The sequence below is a fragment of the Ochotona princeps genome, chromosome 13 (genome assembly GCF_030435755.1).
Source record: "Ochotona princeps isolate mOchPri1 chromosome 13, mOchPri1.hap1, whole genome shotgun sequence".
Taxonomy (NCBI): domain Eukaryota; kingdom Metazoa; phylum Chordata; class Mammalia; order Lagomorpha; family Ochotonidae; genus Ochotona; species Ochotona princeps.
The window spans coordinates 6,920,993-6,948,353 of NC_080844.1; the positions used below are offsets into that span (position 1 = coordinate 6,920,993).

Sequence of the window (27,361 nt, forward strand, 5' to 3'; positions counted from 1 at the left end):
TCACAGCATAGACTACTTCTCAGCAAGCACCTGGTCCACCCTGCATGACACCTGATGCATAAAACATTCTCTAAATCACAAGTGTTGGAGATGAAAATTGGACCCATGGTTCCCAGAAGTTAAGGATGGTGGGGGAAGGTAGGAAGTGCACACGTGAGAGTGGGTGTGTGCAAGATGTCATTGTGGTGATAACCAAGTGCTTGGATTCTGGTGATGGACAACGGATCCACACACGGACCCATGTCAATGTCCTGGTTTTAAAATGAAGAGTAAAGAATCCTGGGCTGGGGCAGTGGGGCTCTCTGTATTACAACTTCCTGTGAATCTGTAGTGTTTTTCATAAAAATTAAAATACAAAATGGCTTCAGAGCCTGTGTACAACAATCAACAGATGCTATGCTAATCGAGAAGGTACTACGGCCGGCTTGAGGGAGGCTCTTATACACTCAGGCTACGGTCCCTCAGATATCAGTTTTAGGCACTTTGGGAGAAAGACGTGCTTTAGTCTATGGGTGCTGAGCACGTCTCAAATGACCAGTGCTGAGCTGGTCCCTATGGACTCCCAAGCAGGACACTCCAACCAGAGCAAAGCACATGGCTTCCCTGCGAGTACCCCAGGTTCCTGGAGGTGGCAGGGCGGGGTTCATCAGTAACCAGCAGGTTGCCCATCATGCTATTCAAGGGTGGATCTGAAGGTGTTCTTTCCTTTTTAAAACATTGTTTTTATTATTATTATTATTATTATTATTATTATTATTATTATTATTTGAAAGCCAGACTTAGAGACATCTTCCGTCTGTTGGTTCATTCCCTGGATGGCACCCAGGTTTTATCCAGGATCCAGCAGCTTCATCCGAGTCTCCCACATGAGTGGCAGGGACCCAGGCACTTGAGTCATCTTCCACTGTTTTCTTGGGTGCATTAGCAGGGAGCTGGATCAGAAGCAGAGCATGCACGACTCAAACTAAGACCCCATGGGATGGTAGTGTTGTCTGCTAAAGGGTCTCCATGCTTGGAGCTGTAATGGGACTGTGCCAGCCATGACATAGAAAGGGTCTGGGATATCCTGCTCTAGTGGTCTAAGCAACTTGACAGAAATAATCACCATGGAAATAAAACCACATACTTCCCAACTGCCCCTTCCAAATCGGGTGTGTAGGGGCAGCACCAAGCTACTGGTGTGTGAGGGATAACTTCTGAATCTATTCCTCCACAGAGAGTTGTCATGCCAGGAAGTCCCGACCTACTGGCCACACAGCAAGGGGTCTGCTCCCATGTTCTGTGCCCTTTCTTTTCTCCCTTCTGTGTCCCTCCTCTTTCCACCTAGAATAAAAATGCAAAAGCTTTCCAGTGTGGAGGAAGACCCAGAAGACAACAGACTAGGAGAAAACAGGATGCCACTCACAGTCACAGACACAGTTGACAAGGTAGCCAGTGACAACAGTGCATTAAGACGAGGGTGACCTGTGGAGGGCTCCATGACATGATTTACGTCATAATGATGCAGCATCATTCCAGGTGGCTTGAGGGGAGAGCAGCCCATGACAGTGGCAGTCCTTAGGAGTCTTCTTTGCATGGGGCAGTGGATGATCACCTGCTCTGGTGGCACCTCAGTGTTCTCCAGTCTTGTGACACAGAACCTTGAGCCACATCCCTGTCAGGGTGGTCTCTGCTGTGGGGTGGGACTGGCCTCACCTCCACATGTAGGGCAGGCTGCCCACCACCCCCTCCTACCCCTGATCTTGGAGTGAATGCATTTGATTGGGTCTGTGATGGGCATGAGAAAAATTGTGCTAGGGTAACCAGGACAGAGGCGTCTGGTAGAACCCCTGGGTGAATGACAACTGGCAGCTGCAGGAACAGCAGTGCCATTGTGCTGGGCAGATCTGGAGGAGTAGAGCTTGAACAGGTGCAGAGAGAGCTGAGTAAGGGCACTAAGGCTTATGCGCAACAAACGCTGTCAGCTCACTAGAGCTTACATCCAGCTGATAGACACAGTTTGGGCCTTCTGTTGCGGCACTACTACACTGGACCCACTACAGTGGGCAAACAGCCACTCCATCTCCAGCATCCCACTGCTGCCCAGGCTTCCTGTGCTACGCCCCCCTGGTCTGGACGGCAGTGCAGCTTCAGAGTATCCCACAGGCTGTCAAACGAAGGGCTAATGCTGACACAAAGGGAAGCCTCTACTAGGGGCCTACCGAAAACCCTGGACCCTTCTCTTACTTTGAAACAGTCCACCTGGCTTCCTGAATGTTCCCGTACCGCACTTTTTGCTATCTTCCTGGTTACTTCTTTCTTCCCCACCTCTTCTGCTGGCTTCTCACATGTACACATCCTCCTGATGATCTCATCCACTCTCACTGCTTTGCAAGTTATTTTGAACATACTGAAACCTCACCCTTGAACTCCAAATTCATACATCCAAGAGCCTCCCACTATTTGCACACCTGAAACTGGACCTGAACAGTGACCACAGCCCTCCAGCTGCTCCTCTTACGGCTGTCTCCATCAGCTAGTACCGAAGTCCTTCATCTTATCCTAAAGTTCCCTCTTCCTTCTCTCGCTCTCTGACACTTGATTCTTCACAGATCCCATCAGATGAACCTTTAGTATGTACCCAGAATCTTACTACTTCATGCCATCTTTGCCATCATCTCTTTGATCCAAATCACCATCATCATCTCCCAACTAGACGTGGCAAAGGCTTCCTAATCAGATTGCAGCTTCTTGCCTTTGACTTTTTTTTTTTTTTTGGGTACAAAAGTATTTATTTTATAAACTTTGTATTTAAAATAGAACTTTCATCTCTCTACTCACAAAACCTAATTTAAAACATGATACATTTATCTCTGGCTAATTTGAGAATGTTTTACAAACACCATTCATTTGTATTTTAAAATAAAGAACCTGTACTAGATGAAGTTTCTGTCTTATCAGAAAACATTTCCCTTTCATCTTAAAGAGTGCTTCTTAAATGAAGGCACCAACAAGAACTACTTTCAGATGGCACAGAATTTCTTAGTTCTTGAAGATTCTGTGGTTGACCACTTCTTCATTAGTTACCTGCAGCAAGACACCTTCCCATGATAAACAGACGCAGCTCAATATCGGCTCCTCCCACCATAACCCCCACTTCCTCCACTGCCTCCTGGACCATAGTTTCCTCCACCATATGGTCCCCCCGTGTTCCTGCTACCACCAAAGTTTCCACTCTTCATTGGGCCGTAGTTAGAAGGTTGCTGATTATAATTTCCAAAATCATTGTAATTTCCACTTCCATAATTCCCTCCTCCGTAGTTGTCATAACCACCTCCGTAGCCCCCACCCTGGCTGCCATATCCAGGTCCTCCGCCACCATAGCCTCCTCTTCCTCCTCCATAACCAGGGCTACCTCCAAAATTGCCACCTCCAGGTCCTCCTCCATACCCGTTATAGCCATCTCCAAATCCACGTCCACTCCCATATCCATCAGACCCTCTAAAATTACTTCCTGGTCCTGGTCCAAAATTCCCACCACCACCACGTGAATCTCCAAAACCAAAGTTACCTCTTCTTCCACTCCTAGAACTTTGGACTTCTTGCATTTCTTGTCTAGACAAAGCCTTTCTTACTTCCGCATTATGACCATTGATGGTGTGATATTTTTGCAACACAATCTTGTCCACGGGGTCGTGGTCGTCAAAGGTAACAAAGCCAAAGCCCCTTTTCTTTCCAGACTGCCTATCAGTGATGATTTCAATAGTATCAATTTTCCCATATTCTTCAAAGTAATCTCTAAGGTGATGTTCCTCAGTGTCTTCCTTAATTCCACCAACAAACAGCTTCTTCACTGTGACATGAGCCCCAGGTTTTCCAGATTCTTCTCTGGCTACAGCACGCTTCGGCTCGACCACTCTCCCATCGATGGAATGAGGCCTTGCAGCCATGGCAGCATCAACCTCGGCCATAGATGAGAAAGTTACAAAGCCAAATCCCCGGGATCTTTTGCTTGCAGGATCCCTCATGACCACGCAATCGGTAAGTTTCCCCCATTGCTCGTAGTAGTTCCTCAAACTTTCTTCAGTAGTTTCAAAGCTTAAGCCCCCAATAAAGAGTTTACGGAACTGTTCCTTTTCTCTCTCCATCGCGGACTCAGTCGCTTCAGCCCGATTGCCCGCAGCCGAGCGAGACGAGAGAGATTTCCGCGGACGAACACGAGCCGGACTCGTCCTGGCGCCGTACGGAGAGCCGCCGCTGCTCAAGAAACACACCAACACACACACGCGCGCTCAACACACACACACCCCACCGGCAGCACCTCCACCCCGGAGCCCGGCGCCGCTGCTACTGCCCGCCTTTGACTTTATATCCTCTGCTCTGGGCACAGCCATCAAATTCCTGTTTGATAAAAGTAAGGCCACACTGTTCTCTGCTTGAAATCCCACAACGCTGCCACCCATGTATTCAGAGTGAAATCCAGCACCATTACTAGGAGCCCCCACGCCTTCTCCCAGGCTGACGCAGAATCACCTGTTACTACCACTCCAGTGGTTTTTCTTCATAAGAGCATCCCTCTCACTCCCTCTAAGACATCTGCACTTATTTCTATCTGATTTGTCCTTATACGTAGTGTGGTCTATTGTGCTTTCTAGTTCACTCTTATTGTTTTATGTCTGTCCTTGTAAGAAGGTAAACTCAGGGATGGACAGGAGGAGGTTTGAGTTTGTTTGTGTTTGTTATTGTTTTTGTGTTTTTGCTATTTTACTTCTTGTTCTGTCAAGCAGCAGATACCACATGTAACAAGATATTCAAGACCAATTTTAAGTGAACTGGTGCGACCTGTTGTATAGTTACAAATATTTCAAGTATCAATCCTTCTTTTCCAGGGTGAACAAAAACTCAGTAACTGTCTTGGATATCATTCCTAGGGATGCCCCTCCCTCTTGTCCTGTTCCTACACACGTCAGGGGGGAAAAAAACACAACTGTCTTCTCCATCATTTTCATTCTAATTGATACAGAAACGCATGCTGATTCTGAGATGCAGGTGCAGGTAAAGGCGCCCCAGTGAAGATGCTGTGTCTCCCAGGTTCACCAATTACCATGTGGCTCACACCAGTAGTATCAGATTGATCACCTTTATCCCAAATGCCTGGGACCAGAAGGTTTTTCAGATATTGGATTGTTTCAGACTTCAGAATATTTGCATCTATACCATGAGACATCTTGCAGACAGGACCCCAAGTCTCATACTAAATTCATTTCTGCTTCAGAAACACGTTCTACAGTTAGCCCAAGATAAGAATGTTCACACAACATTTTACTGTGCTGCACACCGACTATAACCTGTCACACTAGATCCAATGTGGGATTTTCTATTTGTGGTGTCATGTCAATGCTGAGGGAGTATCAGGCTTTAAAGCGTTCTGGGTGTTTGGATTAGGGAAGCTCGATCTGTGTTTAGTTTAGCCTCGGAACATTCCAAAATGATTCCTTGTAGGAAGGAATGAATGGCTCAGAGTCCTCCACCTGTAGACTTGACCCATGGGGTGCTGTTCCTGGGTTGTTAACACCTGTATGAACCACCTATGCTCACCACTGGTATAGGACTACTTTCTGCTGTGTATAACCTGAAATAGACACAGAGTGTGCATGAGACTTCTAGTCTGTTTAATCTCGGGAGCACGAGAGAAGATGTGTGGGGAGGGGGATAGAAGGGAGATATCAGGAAAATAGGGGTGCTCTTGGCCTAGCTTCTTTGGATTGGAACCAAGTCAACAACAATCAAATACGTCAGTGAGGCCAGCAGGGCTGGTCCAGATATTACCTTAGGTTGAGTGGGTCCTCCATGACGCCTTTCCCCTTCAGGCTCGGTTGAAAAGAGCAGAAGCTTAAACAGAAAGAGAAGAACGCCTCTGTCAGTAGGGTTGAGACCCTCCCACCACCAGCAGAGACACCAGGCACTATGGGAGTCAGCCCAGGGGCTGTGTCCTTCCTGGCCCTTTGGGCACCAGCCTGCCCGCAGGTTGCCTATAAGAGAAGGTGCCCACCCAGTGTCTTCTGGCATCACACCATTGAGCCTTGATGGGAACAGTGAGGACAACACCACAACAGGCACTCAGGCACACCTGATGAGCTCATTGTCAACTTCAACCACCACATGCACTCAGGTATGCCACTCCCTCTGGGATGCCTCAAGCCTCCTTGAGCAGGGAGAGAGCATGACTGTGGAGTTAACCTGGGTTGTGGATGTGGAAGATTTCCAGGTTGCTTGCAACAAGCTTGGAAACACAGAACCCATAATGGGCAAATGAGTTGTATTTGGGTCTATGTGGCTGCTGACTGGGCCTGGTGTAAATTTGACCTCTAGAAGCAGTTCAACAGCAGCCTGTGGAGGAACTTCACTGTGCGATCATCGTTCATCTGTGCTAACGATGCTCCAGCCTGCACAGACAGCTCCTGGTGGTCGCAGCTCTCCTCCACTCCGGCCCTGTCCCCTGGAGGCAGCAACTGGCTCTGGTGCCAGTCACTGGTCAGGCCCTCCTCAATGGCAAAGTTGGGGCCTCAGTGTGCAAAACACGGTTCCCACCAAGTCACCACCAAGTTTACATTCTGTTCCAAAGTACTCCAGAACCCACCCCTACACCGCCTTCTTCCAGCCTCTGTGTGCTTGGTTCATAGCTAGGGACTTACAAAATCTATCCTAAGGTTGAATCAAGATTAAAAAATAAATCACCATGAATATTCACAATTTAGATGCTGCCTTCAGTTGCTTGGGACTGATAAAAATCCACTTGGGAAGGAAGAGATATTTACTGTTTCAGGGAAAAAAAGATGAACTCTAACCAAGTTGGAGAACAGCTGCGCCGAATTTTTTGCCCATGAAATATGAAACTGGAGCAATTACAATTGGCAGCCAATATCAAAAAGAAAGATTAAGCTCCTCCTCACCCCTAAAAAAGGAAAAAAAGAGCTACTTGCAAAATTAGAAAAACAAGCCAGAAAGTTCTAGAAGGCCCATGGAACACGTTTTTTAAACATGTTGCATCTGTACGGTTCCCCCCGTTTGGTCATTACTGTCTTGAACCACGTGGTGAGTCTGTGGTTTTCCAGGATGTAGGGCAGGATGCTGTCCCACTCGCCTCTGCAGCTCCCCAGGAGTTGGCCGCTGCGGTTAGGAGGGGTGGGGTAGGCAGTCCTTCCTCTTGCCTGCCCCAGCTCCTGCTTGCTGTGGGCTAGAAGCACCTTCAGAGGAACAGACCTTGGTCATCACCATTGATTCGGGAGAGTCACCATTCCCTCACCTTTTGAAGGCTTTATTCCGGTCACCGTTGTAGAAGACGAGAAACTTGGAATATCCATTTTGAAAAAAGAGCTCCAGGGCAATGTCCTGTGGAGAGACATCTTTAATGGGTTGGCTGTGTCCCTGGGGGCAGGGTGGGCTATCTGTGGCAGGCAGCCCTGCCTGGTGACTATGACCCTCTTGGGTTAGGTGGAAGAAGACTCCAGTGGCGGTCAGGCGAGGCAGCGGATGCTTGGCTGAATCGGCAGCGGGCTTGACTATAGCTCCAATTCTGGGGCTAAAAGCAGGAAATGCAAGCTGCACCCTCTACCCTACACCCCAGAAAGAATAAGGAGTAGACCAAGGGAGAAGATGCCAGGGACAGCCTCAGAAACTTATTACTTCTGGGTCACAGGCTTGGTGTCTTGAGCTGGTGTGGCTGCTGACCTGGGCAGCGTCTTGCAGTTATCTGGTGTGACCATGCTGAAGGGGCAGTGCTGTTAGGGAGCTTTGTGAAGGCCTAAAAGGATCACATTGAACTGCTTTTCCAGGCCTGTTAGCAGGGAGCTGGAGCAGAAACAGAGCAGCCAGGACTTGAACCAGCACTTACAGGGAACTCTGGTGTTACAGACAATGCTTCACCCCCACCCCTCCTCCCCCAGTCACGATGCTGGCCATGGGTTCGTGTTTGAAGTTTCAGATTTTCCTCTCCCCTTCCTCCTTCCCATCCCAAGCTATGTCAATAGCAGACTTGGAAGGAAGGTTGTTGGGGTCCACATGCAGGCTAAGGCTCAGGCACTGGGCAGGGAGAGTGAGTCCAGGACTGGAGGAGGGATGGGCACAGGGATGGCTGGGGCCTGGGTGTGGGAGGGCAGGTGGATGGGGAGAGGTGGGTGGGACTCGGAGCTGGGCACTGAATTCCGTAAGAATCACTTCCTGTTCCCTGCCAGGCGGAAGGAAGGTGTTTGGGACAGTATTACACCCGCCTGCTGCTTTCCTGGTGGGTATAAGAGCCCTGCATTCCCCCTATAATCAGAAACATAAGTAAAAGGGGTGCAGATCCTGTGGCCCTGGAGACCATGAGGGCCAGGCTCTGGCAGCTCCTGGGGGAAAATCCAGGACTGGCCTCATTGTAGAAGTAGCCCCGCTCCTCGGCTACTCTTGCTCCACTTGGCCCCCCTGCCCATGGGCACTTCCATTTCCAGACACCACCACCAGGCAAGTCAGGTATCTGGAACTGACCAGCTTGACTGGGGACAGAGAAATGCACTATCAGCCACCACATCTTACCTGTAAGGTAAACACAGCAGCCCTACCATGCACCCCAACATATACCCTACATATGAGGATGGGAAGGAAGAACAGTGACCTCCTGTTCACTGGGGGATCAGAAAGCCTGGAGGGCTGCTTGAGGGAGCTGAAGTGGCCAGGTCAAGAGCAGACAGCAGCCCAGGCTCAGCCCACTCTGCCTGGAGCCGTCCCTGAGTGGGCTGCGTCTTCCACGCACTCCCCATGGAGCTGAATCTCCTTGTGATGGTGCTCACAGAGTCAAGCAACGTGGGAACCAACCGCAGGCAGGGCAAAGAGGGCTCATCACGGACCTGGACAGGAGCAGTGGGGGGCTGCAGCCAGGTCGCCAGGGCAGAGGGAACCTTCTGGAATATTCTCCCCTGCATCAAGCCACATGCAGAGTAAATACACAAATGGAGGTTGCCCTTACTGGGATTCTCTAGATCCAGTACTGCCCCTAGTGGAACCGGGGAACCTAACCCAGACCTTGCATAGATCCTGGCCCCTCCCCTCCATCTCCTCCAACAGCCCAAGGGACAGGATGTGGCTTAGCTAAGGCTGAGGTGGGGCTGCTAAGGCCAGCTGGGTCTGAGGCCTGTGGAGTACCACAGAGAGCTTCCTCTTTTCTGATTTATCTGCATGGCATGCTGAGCGTCTGGGCAGTTCAGAAGCCACTGGGAAAGCCCTGTAGGCAGCAAGGTAGTGGTGGGGGTAGGTAGGAAACCTCAGGGAACCCGATTGGGGGTGGCCAGGAGGTTCCTGAGCCAAGACAGGGGACCAGGTGACAGTCATGGGAAGGGTCCCAGCCTGCACCACGTGGTCAGAGGCAGGCAGGCAGGCAAGTCCAGGTCACGAGCTACAGAGCTGGCCTGCCCTTTGTTGCTGTGAACAATGCTCTGGGGGAGAGCCAAAAGGCTGGATCCTAAATCATAGAGAGAGGCATAGAGCGAAGGGCCCAGAAGCCCACCGCCCAGACAGGAGAGTGCGGCAGAGACCAACAGAAGCTTGGCAGGTTCCTTGTGTCCTCCCAGACCTCACCGCCAGGGGGAGCACTGGGCTGAAGCAGCTCCCAGGGGTGTGTCTTGGAGGGCCATCTGTCCCAGCTGGGGACTTACCTGCAGGAGGAAGCGTGCCAGCCGGAGCTCCCGCAGGTCACCGTAGCTGTGACACTGGCATGAGTACTGCTCAGAGCACCTGTCTTTGCTGCACATGTTGAAAATGAAGGGGTCGCTGATGCTGAAAAGGAAATAGAACACGGGGTGAACATGTTTGGACTTGAGATGGGCTGCTACCCTTTCCCGCCGTCTGAGTTTTGGGGGGGCAGAAGAAGAAACACCACAGTCCCTGCTGCCTACTGGGCCTGCTCCCAGCCTCCGATAAGCCCTGGCTGAGCACACTGGTTCCCTTGGCTCTGGCACTGGGGACTGTTCACACACACCCGTGAAGGAAGGTGAGATGACAGTACAGGCTTCAGCAAAGTGTGGACGCAGGGTGCAGGGGTGGGGAGAAGGCTCCTGGTACCAAGGGCTGAGCAGTTAGGGCTGTAAGCCACCAGTACCAAGCCTGGGGCTGGTGGCTCTTGCCTCTCTTCCCTGAGAGACCAGTGGTGGAGGCCTGATCCTGGAGTGCCCAGCCTGTCCCTGTGCCCTGTGCTCCTGCCTGCAGGTATAGATGATCTGAGCTCAGAAGACCTCTTTTTGCATAAGCCATAATCTTGCCCGCATAATAATGGTCCTGTTTCCTGTTGGAAGATCTTTTCCCTGGTTGGGATTGGAGGGGCTGGGCAAGGCAGCAAGTGGCAGTGGCATGAATAAGGGCAGGAGCCAGCCCCTGGCTCTTGGGAGTTGGGGTGCTCAGCAGTGAGCGTGAGGAAGAGAAACTCAGTGGGGCTGGGGGAGCTGAGGGCCTTGGAGGTCAAGTGCAAGGCCACGTGAGGAGGGAGCAACAACACAGGGAGGGATAGAGGAGGGCAGAGCAAAGCAGCAGACGGGGTTGTTGGGCCAGGCGCAGAGCCCCTCTGTGCAGCACCTGGGCCCCAAGACATTGCCAGCCCAATGCTGTGGCACAGAGCTGGCTGAGTCCTGTGAGGCCTTCGTGAAAATTCTATTTCTTCCCCTTGGTTCAGGTCAAGCAGTGAGGCAAGGGACTGGTGGGAACAGCAGAGAGCAGCTTCTCTGTGCTCCAACACACACCCCTACTCCTTTCTCTGCCCCCCACCTCACCCCCTGCTTGGAGGTATGGGGGACCACAGTCAGTGTCTCCTTGGTTTCTCTGCCCTACAGACTTCCAAGGCATAGGTTTCCGGTCACCGCTGGAGTCTGCCTCCCGCCCTCCGGAGCCGTTCCCTGGATGACTGCCACACGCTCTAGGCATGCTGAACCCTCTTCCCTGTCTGCTGCTCTGGTTGGTCCTCGTCAGGTCCCCTTCATTGTTACAGCTGCTCCTGCTGCGTTTCCAGACAGGAGACCCCAACCGCGATCTTCCAACTCTTAGCCCCTTGGTCTAGCCACAGGATCTTCTCTCTCCCAGAGGGCAGGAGGGCCCTCTGGTTTTCCCAGCCCTCCTCTCTCCAGCTCCTTTCTATCTCCTCTATGCTGATTTCAGCAACCTAGGCCTCGGACACACAGGTGGCTGCACCTTTAGGAGGAAAGCTGTCCCCTCGCTCCTGCCTGCAGGACTTAACTCCACAGAGGAGCAGCAATCCTCAGGTGGACCCCAGTCCTCCGAGGGGAACATCACCGTACAAGCTCCCTGGCTCCCTGATGTGGGCTGTGTTAAGCAGCCTCACTCGCACAGCTGCAGGTGTCTGGGGCAGCACAACCTCCTAGGTGCTCGGCAGGATCAACCAGAGTTAGTGAGTGGCAAGGGGCAGCCTGATGTGCTCTGTCTTTGAGGCAGGGATGCAGCACAGGTGTGCTGCAGGACAGCTGAGATCATCCAGAAGGGTCGGTCAGAGAGTAACTTGGAAGGTTCTGACTGGAGAGACCACAGCTAGCTAAGTAAATGATAGTTGTGACCTTGGTCGACCTGGCTGCTAATGCCATGGGATTTCAGGATGGAAATCTGCTTTGATTCGTGCTACAATTGAACTGCTCCAGAGACATCCTGGAGTCAGTCACTAGATCCTAAACCCATTAACCACATTGTGCCCAAAACTTCCTGTCTGCTGTGTGTCTATGGAGACCAACCCGGGGCCTGAAACCAGACAGACTTATGGATACATGTTTGTTGAATGTAACACTGATGTGGAGGAAGTTCCTTATTTTAATAACTAGGACAGAGGCTCAGATGGATGGCTTGGGTCCCCAGCAAATGAACCACGCACTGGACCTTGTAGGCTTGACCTCGTGTCGTGGGTGGAACGGTGCCTGCAGGTGGAGATGCTGATGCTGGGACTGCTGCCCCCAGAACGTGACTGCCTTTGAAAATAGGGTTCAGGCCAATATGAAGTCACCAGGGGAGCCCCAAATCCAGCATGATGGGGCTCTCATATATGAGAAGAGGGGCAGGACAAAGAGATAGGAGCACAGGGAGAGGTCGCCACGTGACTGGAGTAGTACGTGCTAATTCCAAGGCAAGGATCACCAAGCACTCCACCAACACCAGAGACTGGAAGAGGTGAGGGGTAAGCCTACCCTGGGCCATCCAGGAGAGGTGTGCCCCTCCCCTCTTGTCATGTTTCTGGCATCTAAGATTGCAAAGCAGTATGTTTCAGGGTTTGTTGAAGCCACACAGATTTTGATAGCTGTCAGGAGATGAATAAGCCTCCACCCCATTTTCCAGGAGTCCCCCCAATAAGCTCACAAGGCAACCTTCTCAGAAGGCTATCTTGTTTCCGAGGGAAGTTTCCAAGGACGCACGGCTACTGAAAAGGGATTGATGGTGTTCTTTGGTTTTATTTGGAATTTTTTATGGTACATCAGAGAGCTTCTTTCAAGGTCTAATGCTCAATTTGATGGCAGTCTTTTAGCGGAACATTTCAGGGTTGACTTCACTTTATTTTTAATAGACTTATTTATGTGTCTTCCTCAGTCTCCATGGTCAAAATAAGACCTAGTCCCCATTGATCCGTCATGATCTAAGAGCCTGCCTGGAGAACTGCATCCTGGGGCGTGCCAGTTTCTTGGCATGGTACACAAGCCCCCTTCTCCCCCGCAAGAGAAAGCACCGTCTAACCGATGCTTCTTGGAGGTATGGTGACTAAAAGTATCCATGCGATTCCCAAGTGGGTAACTCATTCTCACTCTACTTCAACTTGAATTCCAAGAGTCCACTCCCAGACCTGGGAAGCCTCTGTTGTCACTCCAAATCCAAAATGTGCATACAACCCCACCACTGGACTTCCACTCCAAATACCAATGTAGTCAATGTGGTCATGATTGGCTGCACCTCATAAATACAATTTGCCCAATCAATAAGATGCTATCTAGCTAAGCTAAGCTGGAGGTGTAGAGTGAAGCAATGGAGGATGCCGGCCATCATGTGGGCACGTCATGCATATAGATAGAGTGGAAAGCTTTCATCCGCTCCCAGGAAGGCGAGTCTGTGGACCCATCGTCGATATCGATCGGTATCAATAAAACATGAGCAATAAGATGGGATGCGTGTGCCAAGTATTAATTATGCTCCTTTTGCCTGGGAAAGGGAGAGGACTCGCAGCGATCGGTGAACATGCAGTATGAATAAAAGATGGAAATTAGTGGAGAGAAAAATGCCAGCATTCTAAAGCAAATCTACACCAAAGAGGATGGACTGACATCTCCTCTTGTACATTCCTTCAGTCCTTGCATTCTGACCTAAGCTGGGGATGCTAGGACAACTGGGAGATAGAGTTCTCACTGATCACCAGGGAAAACATGGATTTCCCTCTTGATGGTCCCACACAAGTAGCAGAATCAGCATGAACCTGGAACTTATTAAAATCTCAGGCACTTGCAATGGGGAGAAGGGACAGTGTGGTGGTGCAACGGGTTAAGCTGCAGCTTATGTGTAGCAATATGAGTGCCCATTCCAGTTCCAGTTGTTCCACTTTTGATCCAGTTTCCTGGAAATGCATCAAATAAGTCAAAAGGATGGGCCCAGCATGATGGCTCAATTGGCTAATCCTCCATCTTCAAGCACTGGGATCCTATATGTGCGCTGGTTCATGTCCTGACCGTTCCATTTCCAATCCAGCTTCTTGCTTGTGGCTTGGGAAAGAGAGGAGGATGGCCCAAAATCTTGGGACCCTGTACCCACATAGGAGACCCAGAAAAAGCTCCTGGCTCTTAACTTTGGATCGGTTCAGACTATTGTGGCCACTTGGGGAGTAAACTGGCACATGGAAAATCTGTCTCTCCTTCTTTCCATGAATCTGCCTTTCCAATAAAAATATATCAGTCTTTAAATAGAAAAAAAAGCAACAGGAGATGGCCCAAGTGCTTGGGTCCCTGAATAGAGCCCAGTTCTTAGTTTCAGCTTAGTTTAGCCATAGACATTGCAGCCATTTGGCGAGGGAACCAACAGCTTCTCTTTCTCTTTCCCTTCCTTCCTCTTTTTCTCCCCTCCCCTCCTTCTCTATCTCTTTTTTCCCTACTTTGTAACTCTGTCTTTCAAATAATGAGTCAGTCAGTCAGTAAATAAATAGAATATTTTTAGAATCTTGGGCACTTGGGGCAGCTGTTTGGCGTGATGGTTAAGCCGACTTTTGGGACACATGCATCAGAGGGTCTGAGTTTAAATCAGAGTTCTGCTCTCCGTTTTAGCTTCTTGCTTAGGAGCGCCCAGGAGGCAGCAGGGAGCAGCTTACGTATTGAGGTCCCGGTCACTCACATAGGGGACCTGGATTGAACTCCTGGTTTTTGGCTTTGGCCTCGGCCAGCCCTGGTTGCTGTTGGTATTTAGGGGGAATGAGCCGGTAGAGAGGCGCTGTCTTCCTATCTTGGCTGTCTGTCTCTCGTGTTTCTTTGCCTTTAGAATCAAATGCAATTAACTAAATAAATAAATTTTGAGAACTATGAGGTACTACACAGACCCACTGAACTAAAACCCCAGTGGTAGCAGGGCCCAGAGTTCTGTGTTCCTACAAGCTCTCCAGGCGATTCTGATATAAGCTGACTTGACAGTTGGCCAGCTCAGTTCTCTTATTGTACTGGGAACCTTGGGGCTTACCTTACCAGGCAGGCCTGCTTCTTCCTAAAGACAAGTTGTGTCTGAAAGTCTTTAAGAGCCAACAATGAAATGAAAACACACAGCCTCACAACTGAACTTCAGGCCAGGGTGCAAGCATGGTCGGTCAGTTATAAATGCAAGGGAACGGATCCGTGACAGTGGCTAGAGGTCAAAGAGATCACATGCACTTGATCCTAAACAAGAACCCTGGAGCTTACTGCCAAAGACCTCTGGTATTGGTTGCTTGCAAAATGACTGAAAATGTTGATCCAAATTTTACCTATCTTTTGAGACCCTGTCTTCTCCTGCTTCCTCGGGTAGCTCCTGCAGCCCCCAATGCAAACAATTCTATTAGGTCATCCCACCGCAGGAGGATGCCTAAGAATTCCCATATGGTCTAGATCTTGCTGGAAACTCTTTGTGCAAAAACCCTCTTGGGCTGCCAACTGCACTCTTTTGGCCTCACAAAGTGCAGGGAGTTCAGAGGGGTAAGCTGATGGCGCTGAACTGCACTCTTCCAATGGTCCAAGGAAACAAACAGGGCCAGTTCTCTGCTGCCAAGCCACTCCTGACACCACCTTTGCGAGTCACATTCATGGGTGGCCAGTAAGAGCAGGTTCTTCTGCTTCAGCTCCTGGTTCTGTTGTACCCCCAACCCTTGAGGAAGGACCTGGTGCAGGGGAGGGATACATAGGGCTTGCCTGTGTGGAAAACCAGGGTTCAGGAAGGGTCTACTGGGAGGAGCAGAGCACTCACTTGGATAGGCAGTGGTGGGTGCAGTAGACATCGCCCGTGGGAGACATGGTGAAGTTCTCGCAGATGTAGAAGTGCTGGTGGCCAAAGAGCAAGACCCCTTCGGAGACCAGGTGGCCCTGCACGATCACCAGGGAGAACTTCTGGCTCACCTGCAAGGGGAGAGTGCCAAGAGTCAGGCTGTATGCACCAGGAAGTGTGCCCTTGGTTCTCACCAAACACAGGGAGGCAGGGATAGGCCACCTACCGGGCCCATGGAGGTGAAAACAGTGCCCTGTGACAGTGCCAGTGCTGCTTGCCCCTGAGCTGGGCCATTCTTTCCAGCTGATGTGGCATTTCTGTACCCAGGATTTCATGAGTTACTCGGTCTACTGCAGGCCACCACTGACTGCACCAAGGCAGTAGGGTGCTAGGGGGTGTTGTATTCAGTCCATGAAGTTACTCCCACCTTAAGCAGAGTTCCACCCTACAGAAAGTCCACCCTGCAGTGAACAATGAGGAGAATTCACTCGGGACCTCAGGGACAGAGAAGGAGTTTGTCCTGCACCAGCTGGTGAGCGGCTAAGCCAGGACTTGTAGCCAGACCTGTCCAACACAACAAGTGCAAGGCAAGCATGAACAGAGGTGGTGCCAATATTGCCAAGACCCTTCCACTTGGACTGAAATGTGTCTTCTCCAGCTGTTGCCTGTGCTGAAGAGGACAACTGCCCAAGCCATATGCCTGTTGGTGGCAGTTGGAAACCAAGTACAGACAACATGGAAATAAGGCTTAGGCCCTTATCTCAGAGCAAGGTAGCTCTAAGGAACCTTCCAGGCCTAGAGGCCTGGAGTCCACTGAGGTCATTGCCAAGACATCTTTAGAGATGCACCCTTCCAGCTACCCATCCCTAAGACCCACATGCCCACAAAACTCACGTGTGCACCCCTGCCTCACAGCTGGCTTCCAGGGAAGCTGGGTCACTTCAGTGTAGTCCAGAGCTCTGCATGTTATGTAAGGACCAGGTGATCCTTACATGGAATCGATGGTTAGGGAGTGTGAAAAGACCAAGAGTAAGGACAAGTCCGGCTTAAAGGCACCCCCAGAGGGCTTCTGCCTCGGTGTGCTCACCATGGAAACATCTCTGGGGCCACGAGCCTACCGATCACTTTTCCAGGAGGGGGAAATTTTTGTGCTTCTTGAGTAGAATTTTTTTTAAAAAAAAAATAAGATCAGATGGATAAGAGATCGTGGCTGCTGGTGGGCGGGTAACAGAAGAGGGCCACATCTAACCCTGTGTGTGATGACCAACAGACTGTTTGGAAACTCCCAAAGTCTCTGGAGTTAAAGCCGCCTGGGCAATGATTTGCTCGGACTTTCTCCTGAAGCCTGGCCCCAGGGGACACATGGGGAGAAGGTCAAGAACACGCTCTCTGGGGTCCTCTTTAGCACGGCTAGTCTGCGGCTGAGCGCTACTCCTGATTTCCATGATAGTTGATGGAAACTAGTGTGGAAAACTGCATGGGTTCTAATGTTGTTGCTATTGTTTTTGAGATAAACTTTTCTTTTGATTCCATTGCCAACAGGTGTTCTGGAACACGTGGGTGAGAGGCAAAACTGGGGAGGAGAGGCCGCGGCTGCAGAACTGCTCGTGTCTATACCTGGTCACGATTGTGCGTGATGAGTTTGCCTGCAGGGAAGGTCCTAGCTGTGCTCAAATTCACTGTGTGCCCCCCTGCGCACGCTCCTGCTCACCTGTGATTTCAGTCCCTTCTCTTGCTGTCGGCCTATGGAATAAGGACAGTCTTCCCTCGGTATCCACGTGGAACTGGTTCTAGGATGCCCCTCCCCACCCCAGGGAAGCCCAGAATCCATGGGTGCCCAAGTCCTTACTATCAACTGGAACAGAACTTCTGTACTAAAAAACACACATCCTCTCATACTTTAAATGATCCCTTACCGCTTTTCAGCCTCTGGGCTAAGATCAAGTGTAAATTTTCTGTAGATTACTTAGAATGCATGAAACAATGCAAAGGCCATATAAATATATGTATGCTGTACTGGCTAGGAAATCATGACCTCCCCCCAAAAAAGTCTGCACTTTTTTTGTGTTGGACATGGGTGCGTTTTTTAAAATCTTTTCAATCGATTCTAATGTGTTGAAAGTTAAGTACTCAAAAAGAGAGGAGTGATAAAACCGCATCTATGTTGGCTACACATAAACTCTGGTCTCTATGTCTTCTACGTTGGCCATGTGTTACGTGGGGCAATCACTTAGCGTCATCAAAGGGAACAGCTACCAGAACAATGAGATGTTCTCATCCATGTTTGGCAAAAGTGCACGGTTTCTTTCTCCAGCTGCAGCCTCACGGGTTGAGACAAGGAGCAGGGACGCCCCCTGCCGCCTGTCTGCTCACTGTTCACTGCAAACAGTCAATGCCTCTGCTCTCGCTCGGTTGCACCAACTGAAAGCAAGCCGCGGCGCTTTTTCTGAAGACTGCTCAGCTAGCTCACAGTGCCCACCGTGAGGTGTGTTCACTCACAATCTGATGGAGATTGGAGCACCTTTCCAGCCAGTTGGAAATACTCAGAAACTTGGACCTGAGGATCTTGGACAATTACTCAAGACACAGCACATATGAGCATCATCTGGGTAATTTGGAAAAAAAAATCATGCTCCCTCAACTGTTTTGATCCAACACGCTCAGAGGGCACCTTGGAATCTGCATTTTGGGGAGCAGCCCAGGAAATTCTGATGCAGCTCAGCCAAGGCCCAGACACAGAAACTGACATGGGGCCTTTAGCTGAGAAAATGAGGTTCCACGTAATGGAAGCACACTACTACGAATCACTCATGCACCTGTTCATTCATTCATTTTACATCCAATATGTATCATGTGTCCCACAGCCATCAGTAAAGATGGAAATAAGACATTCCTAACTGTTCATCGCCTAACTGGGAGAAGAAAGAGGAATACCAACTCTCCCAGCACAACACATGAGGCAGAGGTCCAGGGGTTCAGGCAGCACAGGTGGGGTACCTCACTGGATGGAGGGGTGACAAAGAGAAGAGTTAATGCTGAGGCTGGGAACAGAGGTGGCTGTCTGTACCAGTGACTGACACACTATTGAAGATGTCTACATCATACACGGGGGTGCCTGGGTTGACCACTCATCTCGGGCCCCTGACCCCAGCTTCCTGCAAGGGCAGATCCCGGGAGGCAGCTGTGATGGCAAATGTAGCTGCATCCCTGTCCCCTGTATGGGATGCCTGAACTGAGTCCCTGGCTTTTGTCTGGTCCAGTCTTGACCTCCATGGGCACTGTCAACCAAAGTCTGGGACTCCCCCTTGCTTTTGCTTTATGTCTTCCTGTCAAATAAATAAACTTTGGAAAATACCTATTTTAAAAAATTACTAGAAGGAAGGGAGAGGCCGGTGTTGAGTTAAAAATTTTTTTTTACAACATGGACATGCCAAGGCGAGTCTTGAATCACTTGGACATGCTTGGAGATTATAGAGTGCTGGAGGTCAGAATCAGACTCAGGGGTACGTGGTGTGTAATGCGTGTGTGTGCAAGGGTGGATGTGCTAGTGTGTGCATGTCCCAGGGAAGGGAGGCCAGCCCAGAACAGTTTCAAGGCCTGCTCAGGAATGTCCTCATGTACATATTAGGTGTCCTTGCGGGACTGGTGCCAGGTGTCTGGACAAACAGCACAAAGCAAGAATGCTTAATTCCCTGATGTGACAAAGTCAGTCTGCAAGGCAGTTACTCACATCCTCCCATATATGTCGGACTGTCTCCACGTCACTTGCCATCCTCAACACATTTAAACATGGAGACCACAGCTGTTGCACTGTAATATTTAGGATCTCATGAAGGGAATGATGGGACTGGAAGTCTGAACATGTTCGGTGCAGGTGCACCTCTGTTTCAAACATTTTTGCCTGGCTGCGGTTTGAACGCATGGAAGTGAACTCCAGGGATGCACTGCCTGAGTGTGCGCTCAAGGAAGGTCCAGATGGTCTTGGGCAGAAACGACACTTGCAGGTCAGTGTGTCACAGTGCAGTGGCGAGTCCTCCAGAAAGGAGGTTACGGCTCAGACAGGCAGCTCTCCCTGTCCTCCTTTGCTTTTGATACAAACAGTCTCAGTGAAAATGCCCAGAAAAAAAAATGGTGGGAGAGACACAGCTCTCTGCCGTCCACAGTGGGATCTGTTCCCTTCCAGCCAATCATTTCTTCCAGGGTCAAACTTACATCTCAAGATAAGTGTGTAAGAGGGAAGAAAAATCAGACACCTGAGTTTGCATATCATCTAAAGGAATAACAGCAAGAAACAGAAAGGCTCCATTGCATTTACCCCCGTGGTCTGGATCTGGAAGCTATACAGAAGGTTCCTACGGACTGTCCCTAGCCACTCAGAGACTGACACGGGCCTGCAGGGAGCCTGCATGGAAACAAGCTGTCCTCGTGTCACACTGAGGAGTTGTATGTGGAGAAATGCGCCGAGTTCTGGCAGTTACACACACACACACCACACACACACACACACACACACAAACACACGGCGTGGAGTGATTGAATAATTACCATCCCAGGTAGCGCCCGAGGCAATCGCAGCCTGTGCTTTCCAGAAATCAGTGGATTAAGCGATGCTTTCGCTGGTGCTCCAGCACTGCCAGCTTCTGCCTCCCTAGGGATGAGTGTCTCTGTGTGTGTGTGTGTGTGTGTGTGTGTGTGTATACATGCGTAAGTGAGCAGGAGACACCAGTAGCTCCACAGGCCTTCACCAGCGACAGGCCACCCTGAGACCTGGAAGGAGATTAGGTCCTGCAGTCTCCTGGGCTGCGTCTCCCAAAGGCCATCAGAGCAGGAGCATCTAATCTGGCAAGGAGAGAAGTTAGAACTCTACAGGGCCCAGGAATGGTTGTGTGATTTGCCCTGAATGACTGGACTTTGTATGTGGTGCAGGCGGCACTAGCAACGAGCCAGGGCAGTACCTGGTTCTGCTCACAGTCCCTCCCTAGGGCACCTGATCTGCGTGTCCAGGAGGCAGACCTGTCTGCTGAAACTGGCTCAGCAAGCCTTGGCCCTTTCCACAACTGACCACGAAGCCCATACAACCCAACCTGTGCTGCAAACAACACGCTTTGGCTTTTCACCAATCCAATCCCTCGAGGTTCCAGGGAGAGAGTGGCTCCCTCCCTGCAGGTACAAGATGCCAGGCACTAAGCAGAATCAGGACAGCTCCTGCTCCATCCCACCTCATCACCCCCTGCTGGGCCTCACACACTGCTGCATTCACACACTGGGGATCCCTGCTGCTGTGTGGTATTTCTGACAGCTCCCTGCTGCGTGGGGACACAGGCTGGGACAGACTGAAGCTTAAGTAAAAGGCACTGGAGGGAAGAGCAGCCTCCTCCATGTTCCATGCTGCCTCAGGGTTAGGGGAGTTCTCCCCAGTGGACCTTGGTTGGACCCAGGACAAATGTCAAGGGTGACTGCAGGCTGCAACGGGCCAGGGCCCAGAGCTGCTCGGGCTGTGCCTGTAGCCACTGGACACGGCACTGAGTCTGGCGCAGTTTGTAGCAGGAACCCCTAGGTTGGCCTTGAAGGCAGGTTTCCACCTTAGCCCTGTGCGCACACAGCCCAGGCTCTCGGAAGTGCCCACTGCTCACCAGTAGGTTTCAGCTCAGACTCACTCTCACCCACCTGGGCCAGACCAACCTGCAGAGCTGCCAGGTGTGTGAAGTCCCTGCAACGCTGCCAGCCCCACCTCGCCCCCTCCTCCTTCACTGCGACACCTGGGAGACCTCGAGCAACCCCAGCTAACCTCTTCGCTTCCTTTCCCCATCTGAACCTCACCGGAATGCTCTCTAATGGCTGCCAAGTCCACTTACAGGTAAGAAACCTGAGGTGCACAGAGGCAGGTGGCCAAAACTCAGATCAGAATAAGGACCTGTGGTTTCTCCCCCACACCACTGATGGACTGGGGTAGAAGGGGGCAGTGTTTCGGGGTTCCCCTCTCTGGCCTACTTCTAGGCATGCATGTGAATGAGCATGCATTGTCTGGGCTCCCCCAGGATGTCCCACTAGCTGGCTCCCAGCCTGCATCCTGGGCCTATGCACACCCCAACTCCACCCTTCACACAAATGTGCTGACCCCTGGGTCAAGGGGAGATGAAGGTGGAGAGACAGCCTGGATCCATGGGCTGAGGCATCCTGCCATGTCGACATGCCATACAACACCCGTAGCTGTTTGCATTTGCACCCCGTTCTCCCTGTGCCTGCAATCGGAAGGGTCAGTTGCTTTTGCTGGTTTCTATAGCGTGTGTGGGAAGGAGCTTGGCTCTCTGATGTCTCACAGAGCAGCCGCCACGGTTTGCAGTACCTTTTCTCCAGCAGCAAGCTCTTGCAAGATAACTTGTCTTTCCCGACACAGCTCCAGAAAGTCTTCTGAATGCAGGCTCTCGTGTAAGGCGGGGAAGAAGGTCAGCTGGGTGCAGTCCACGGCTTCCTCGTGTGGCTCGCTCTCAGGCTCCTGCGGGGTCAGTTCATCTGTGGTGGCAACAGAGGGACACAGGGCTTGACCTGAGCCACTGGACATCACGAGCGAGGCCATGCCTGTCGCTGGCTCACTGAGAGAACTGCAAGGCTCCAGGGCGGAAGTGGACCACATGGGCCACTTAGCCAGAGTGCCCACCGCTTCTGCCAAGGGACTGATGTGGTCACGCAGGGGAGATGACTCTGGCTGCGACTGCAGGACAACAGAACTCATGGAATAGGATGGGCTCCAACTGGAAGTCGGAGTCTTTGGGGAACATACACAGTTTGGAAGATCATGTGTGTGTGTGTGTGTGCGTGCACGCATTGGGATGTATTCATGCCACAATGTCCTTTGAAAATAATCCTTGAAATAGTTTCTTGTTTTCAAAATCTAGCTCAACTGCATTCCCTTATGAAATTCATACAGATAAAGAGGAAGCACTGGCATCAAATATGACCCCCACGTTATTTTCCTTAAATCTGGGAAATGAAAGTGATGACAGCTCTGTCCTTTTCGGAAAGCAGGCAGCTCCGTGTAAAAGGTGCTAAAAACCCTTTCCATCTGTTTTTATTCTAGGTCAGTTTATTGTCCTTCTGTGTGTTGGTCTCACTTACTGCATAACATGCAGTTGAGTACTTTGCACGGTCTCCCTGAGCTAGCAAATTGACAAAGAAAGAATTCTGATTGCCGCTGTCTGGGTGCAAAACTCTCCCCGCACCGGGACCTGGGTCTGGAAGAGGCTGCCCTGCACTCCTGGGAGCACAGTAATGGGGAGGACTCACTCCATCTGCTTTAGCCTTGCAGCGTCTGACTCTTCCAAAGCCTGAGTTTAGTACACTTAACGCCACAGGGATCACAATGAATCACTGGCTTAATTATTAAAGGGAAAATAGATCCACTGAATACCGTGGTTTCCAGCGTGCGTTTGAGAAATGCTGTCCTTTTTCATAAGGCTCCCCTGAAAGAAGATCAAAGAAAAGATACATTAAATCCTGGATGTGACACGTATGTCCACACCCCCAGTCCTGCAGGCTCACAAACTCAACAGGTACACACGCAACTCCTCAGACCACCCAAGACCCTGGTGCAAGGAGAGGGAAGGCTAGCTCCCATAGGAGCACAAGAAAATGCAAGTACGAATGTTCCCGAGTCGAAGGGGAGAAAACCCACAAGCTTCCATTAAGGAGGACTGACGGTAATTACCACAGAGGATGCCAAAACGGGATTAGAGCCATTTGCACATCTGTCTGGGGGTCACCTGCACGGGCCATGGGAAGAGGTTCAGGAGCTAGACAGCCTGGGAGAGCAGAGCACAGGTTTGGCTGCATCACCGGCACAGTGAGCGGCCTGCCTGCTTTCCATCCTCCAATACTGTATGCCTGTCATGTTTACCAACAATGTGGAAAACATGCAAGGGTCTACTGAATAAACCAAATGTAATTTTTTTCAGTAGGTTTTAGAAGGGGTTGCAAATGGGATGAATGCAACTGTGAATAACCAACATTCCTCCTTCCAGCATATTTTGAATCTAGACCCACAGCTAAATGAACCCAAAGGCTTCTTGCCTTAAAGGCAAAAACAAAACAAAACAAAAACGTGAGTTTGATGACATCGTTCAAGCCTCATTACAGGACACTGTCACATGGTCTGGCAGCTAAGACAGCTGGTATGTTGTCTAGACTGAGTTCCTGGCTTTGAGCCAGCAGGAGTAGCTGGGTTCCAGGGATTTTCACTGGCAAATCTGCCACGGCATTTGCCCATGCAAGAAGGCGAGTGGCAGTGTGAGAACTTGGCACAAACCGACAGGGTTTGTCATCCAGCTCTTTTCCAACACTGCCCCCTGCCCTCCCAGGTTACACCACTCACTGGGGCTTTTGTGGATTGCAGGGCAGCAGTGTAGACATGAACTGTACAACCTTTCATTCACACGTATGTCTAGCCACACATTCAGGTTACAGTGAACCAGAGCCCTTCTGTGACGTTCCTGGAAAGGTTAGCAACTCCTTCTGCTGATCGACATCAGAAATTAATAATGGGATCCCCCTGCATTTAACTGCACACCCACTCGAGGAGGGCCATGATGGGGAAGCTCCGAAGCCACATTCCTATACAGTTCCACCTCACACCATTGCTGTTCATGCCTCCGGCTCCTACCTGCTGCCTTCCGGGACTTGGGCCCTCCCATGGAGACAAGCTTCTGATGCGTTTCCTCATGCGAGCGGGTCCTTCTCGCCAGTCCAGCTCCCAGCGGGAGCAGGCAGGGCTTTCTGTCGCCTGGCCCCACAAGCCCAGCTCCCCAAAGAGCTGTTCCTGGATCCGGGCCCAGGCCTTGGCGGCCTTGATGTTGTCACACTGCCATCTCTGGGGAGCGGAAACATAGAGTCACTTCTGGACACTCCCTTCACAGGCCTTGTTCCCTCACCTGCGTGGGGCAATAGGCAGGGCCTGGGCACTCTCCGGGTGTGGAGTGGACACTGCCCAGACAATCCCCCCAGGCCGGCAGCAGGAGGAGGCTTTTTTTTTTTTTTTTTCAGCTTGGAGATCATCAAATGAGTCCTGCTTAGGACTGGGAAACAGTGCAGGTCTCCAGGGTCACAGGACTCCAGTTGCCATGTGGGGGGTTACAGGTCTGGAAGGTTCGAAGCTGATCATTCGCTCTCTAAATGAACGTGGAATTTCACCCAGCTTCCTTTCTCCAAAACTCTAGCTGAGTGCACCTGTTCCAGCCACCTGCACTGGCGGTAGACAGGGAATTAGCAGCCCTGCCAACAGCTGGTTGGCTTCTGCTTATCATCCCTGTCTCCTGACCTCGCATTCTCTATCAAATGACAGACTTGGCTTGACAGGTGCCTGCAGGCCATCTCCATCCTGATGTCTTAACGATTCTGGATTGTTCAAGGATTCTGGAATGTCCACAGATGCTCAAACATCCAACCTAGTGTCTAGGAAACCCTTGTGGTTGAGGTCTTCAGCTGGAGACCTGGAATCTTCTGAAAAGCAGATCCTTGCCCTAAACTCCGCTTGCAGGCCACACTGAAGCTTTGCCCATAAACTTTCAAAGACATGTCCTGATTCACTTTGTCTAACCTGGTGAATTTTGGCAGTTACTTAGTGCATAGTTTTAGCCCTAAATGTTTCAGAAGGTAGAAAGGTGACATCGCTAATGATGAAAAGCGTAGGGCTTGCAGACTGAACTAGAAAAGAGACCTGTGTCTGGGTGTGAGGATGAGTCCATGTTGACCCCATTGCCTCTTCCCACAAGCCAGCACTTCTCAGTACCCCCAGGAAACCATCAGTCTTCAGAGAAAAAATTATGGTTCTCCCAAGGTCAGAAGGTGGTCAAGACTGGATTTTAACCCAGTCTAGGGGAATGCAAGGCCTCCAAGTAAACTGGAAAGCTGGATTCCTCCACCTGCAGGAGGGACTTCCAAGGCCAGTGGGGGTGGGTTCCAAGGATCTGGGCTGTTCCGAATGGCTTCTCAGAACTTGTCAATGGCATTGCCACAAAAACACAGATGGGGAGTGGGGACAGCCTTTGCTATTCATTGGTGGATTACCTCAAATTTTTTTATCTTAAAATTTCTACTGTTTGAGAGGCAAGGAGAGGAAGTTTCCCTGAGATGCACAGGTAGTTCAGAGAGCCATGGGTCTGTGCAGTGTAGGGTTCCTGTTCCACTCAAAACCACAAAGGACAGCTGCTGCTACTTGGGATACCCATGTCCCGCACCACGGTGCCTGGGTTCAAGGCCTTGCTCTGCTTCCAGTCCAGCCTTCTGTTAATGTACATCTAAGCAGGCAGCAGGGGGGTGACTCAAAGTCCTTGGGTCCCTGTTACCCACTCGGCAGACCCGGATGGAGTTCCTGGCTCTTGTTTTTGAATGACCAGCAGGTGTGGGCATTGGGGGAAGGGGCAGCTTAGTGAGCTCATGGAGAGTGGATCTCTTTATCTGTCTCTGTCTCTCTACCTTTCAAAAATGAAGGGAAAAGGACAGGAGGGTCTATGTGTCTAACTGGGCAGAAGCCTCTGGAGCCAGAGCAGGGGATGAATAGGATGTGGACAAAGCAAGGGGGGGGCGGTCTGAGCAGGCTGCGGCAGACAGAACTTTTGGCCAGGACTACGGGAGTGAAGAGAGATCTGGTAGGTTAGGGACCAGACTGCCTGACCTGCTGTGGACACAATGCTGGGCATCCCTGCTGGGAGAATGACTCATGTCAGGCCTTTTGCTCTGTGACACCTCCAATGACCTCTTGGTTCTGGGTAAAGGGTCAAGTAGGCGAAGGCTCACGTGGCTTTCTGTGGATGTCCCCCCACCTGCCCCATGGTCCCTCTGGGGAGGGTCTCCTTGGGTGCATCAGGAGAAACTGTCCTTGGAAAATTGGGGTGGATTTTGCAAGCCTGGTGTTTGTGTGCTGTTTGGACTTGACTTTCCTGGAAGTGGAGGGAAAATGCACTCCCTCTTGAAAAAGAGGGGTAAATGCTCCAAACTTCATTATCTTCATCAGACAGGAACTATTGTCTGCCTTCTTTGAAATCACCCATTCTGTCTTAAATATTTAAACACTTGAACAACATCCTCATGGATCGGCCTCAAAAAACGCTGATCTTTCTCAAAAACACCTCAATTGATGGCAAAGCTCTGCCCAACTTCCTCAAGTGCACCCTGGACCTGAGTCAGGCCCTTCTATTGATCATGAACCTGACTGGTATAATGTTGTTCCCCATGGCTGGATCCTTCCCTGCTGGCCTTGGAGCCCATGCCGAGATCCTGTGCCTCAAAACGCAAACCTGCGATTTCACAGGTCCAACAGAAACAGAGTGGGTGCCACAGAGCCCGTCTCTCTCATCCTGCACCAGATCTCTCAGGTTCTTCCAATCCTAGGTCCGGAAAAAGGTCATGTCCTTGACTAGACCTGAGTCACAAGTTCAGATCAACACCATCTTCTGCCATGACCTGGTATGAGTCGGATGAGGATATAATCTTTAACAATTTATCTTACGGCCACTGGATCTCCTGGCCACATCACTAGCACCAGTAACATCAGGGGCTCCATGTGATGTGGGCATTGGTGTGCAGGTGTTCATCTATGAGACCCAGGCAACATCCAGGTCTTCCAGCAAGGTGCCCTGCTCCCTTGCACTATGCAGTTGGATTCACAGAAGTAGAAGCAGCACCCGGGGTGAATCCTTTATCCAAACCAAGAATCTGCGTGACCAGCTTGTTGTTGTGACAGACCCCAGCAGGCAGGCATGCCAATCCCTTTCGTGGTGGCCAAGGGCGCCTGCGAGGCTGTTGTAGACTATAGGTTGGGGTAGTGCAGACTGCACATCTCAGGAACTCCTGATCCTGGGGATATGTTACAGACCTCCAGAGGAGCCTGCAT

At 50.8% G+C, this 27,361-nt stretch overlaps 2 protein-coding genes across 3 annotated transcripts in view; both read right to left on the minus strand.

Moving 5' to 3' along the window:
- WDFY4 (WDFY family member 4) overlaps window positions 1–27,361 on the minus strand; it is a 231,424-nt gene that overhangs the window by 46,700 nt on the left and 157,363 nt on the right. For both annotated transcript variants that reach the window (XM_058671561.1, XM_058671562.1), the window contains exons 41-47: window positions 24,134–24,340; window positions 22,886–22,937; window positions 21,824–21,990; window positions 15,460–15,608; window positions 9,669–9,789; window positions 7,286–7,371; window positions 5,809–5,871 (exon numbers count right to left, since the gene is read on the minus strand). In XM_058671561.1, coding sequence (XP_058527544.1) covers window positions 5,809–5,871; window positions 7,286–7,371; window positions 9,669–9,789; window positions 15,460–15,608; window positions 21,824–21,990; window positions 22,886–22,937; window positions 24,134–24,340 — 845 coding nt within the window. The remainder of the gene's footprint in view (window positions 1–5,808; window positions 5,872–7,285; window positions 7,372–9,668; window positions 9,790–15,459; window positions 15,609–21,823; window positions 21,991–22,885; window positions 22,938–24,133; window positions 24,341–27,361) is intronic.
- On the minus strand, window positions 2,757–4,300 carry LOC131481681 (heterogeneous nuclear ribonucleoproteins A2/B1-like). The gene has a single exon (XM_058671564.1). The coding sequence runs from the start codon at window positions 4,125–4,127 to the stop codon at window positions 3,105–3,107; it is 1,023 nt and encodes a 340-aa protein (XP_058527547.1). The 5' UTR covers window positions 4,128–4,300; the 3' UTR covers window positions 2,757–3,104.

What these genes read in the sequence shown, in the direction of transcription:
- LOC131481681 (XM_058671564.1), bottom strand. Translation starts at nt 4,127, where the DNA reads ATGGAGAGAGAAAAGGAACAGTTCCGTAAACTCTTTATTGGGGGCTTA.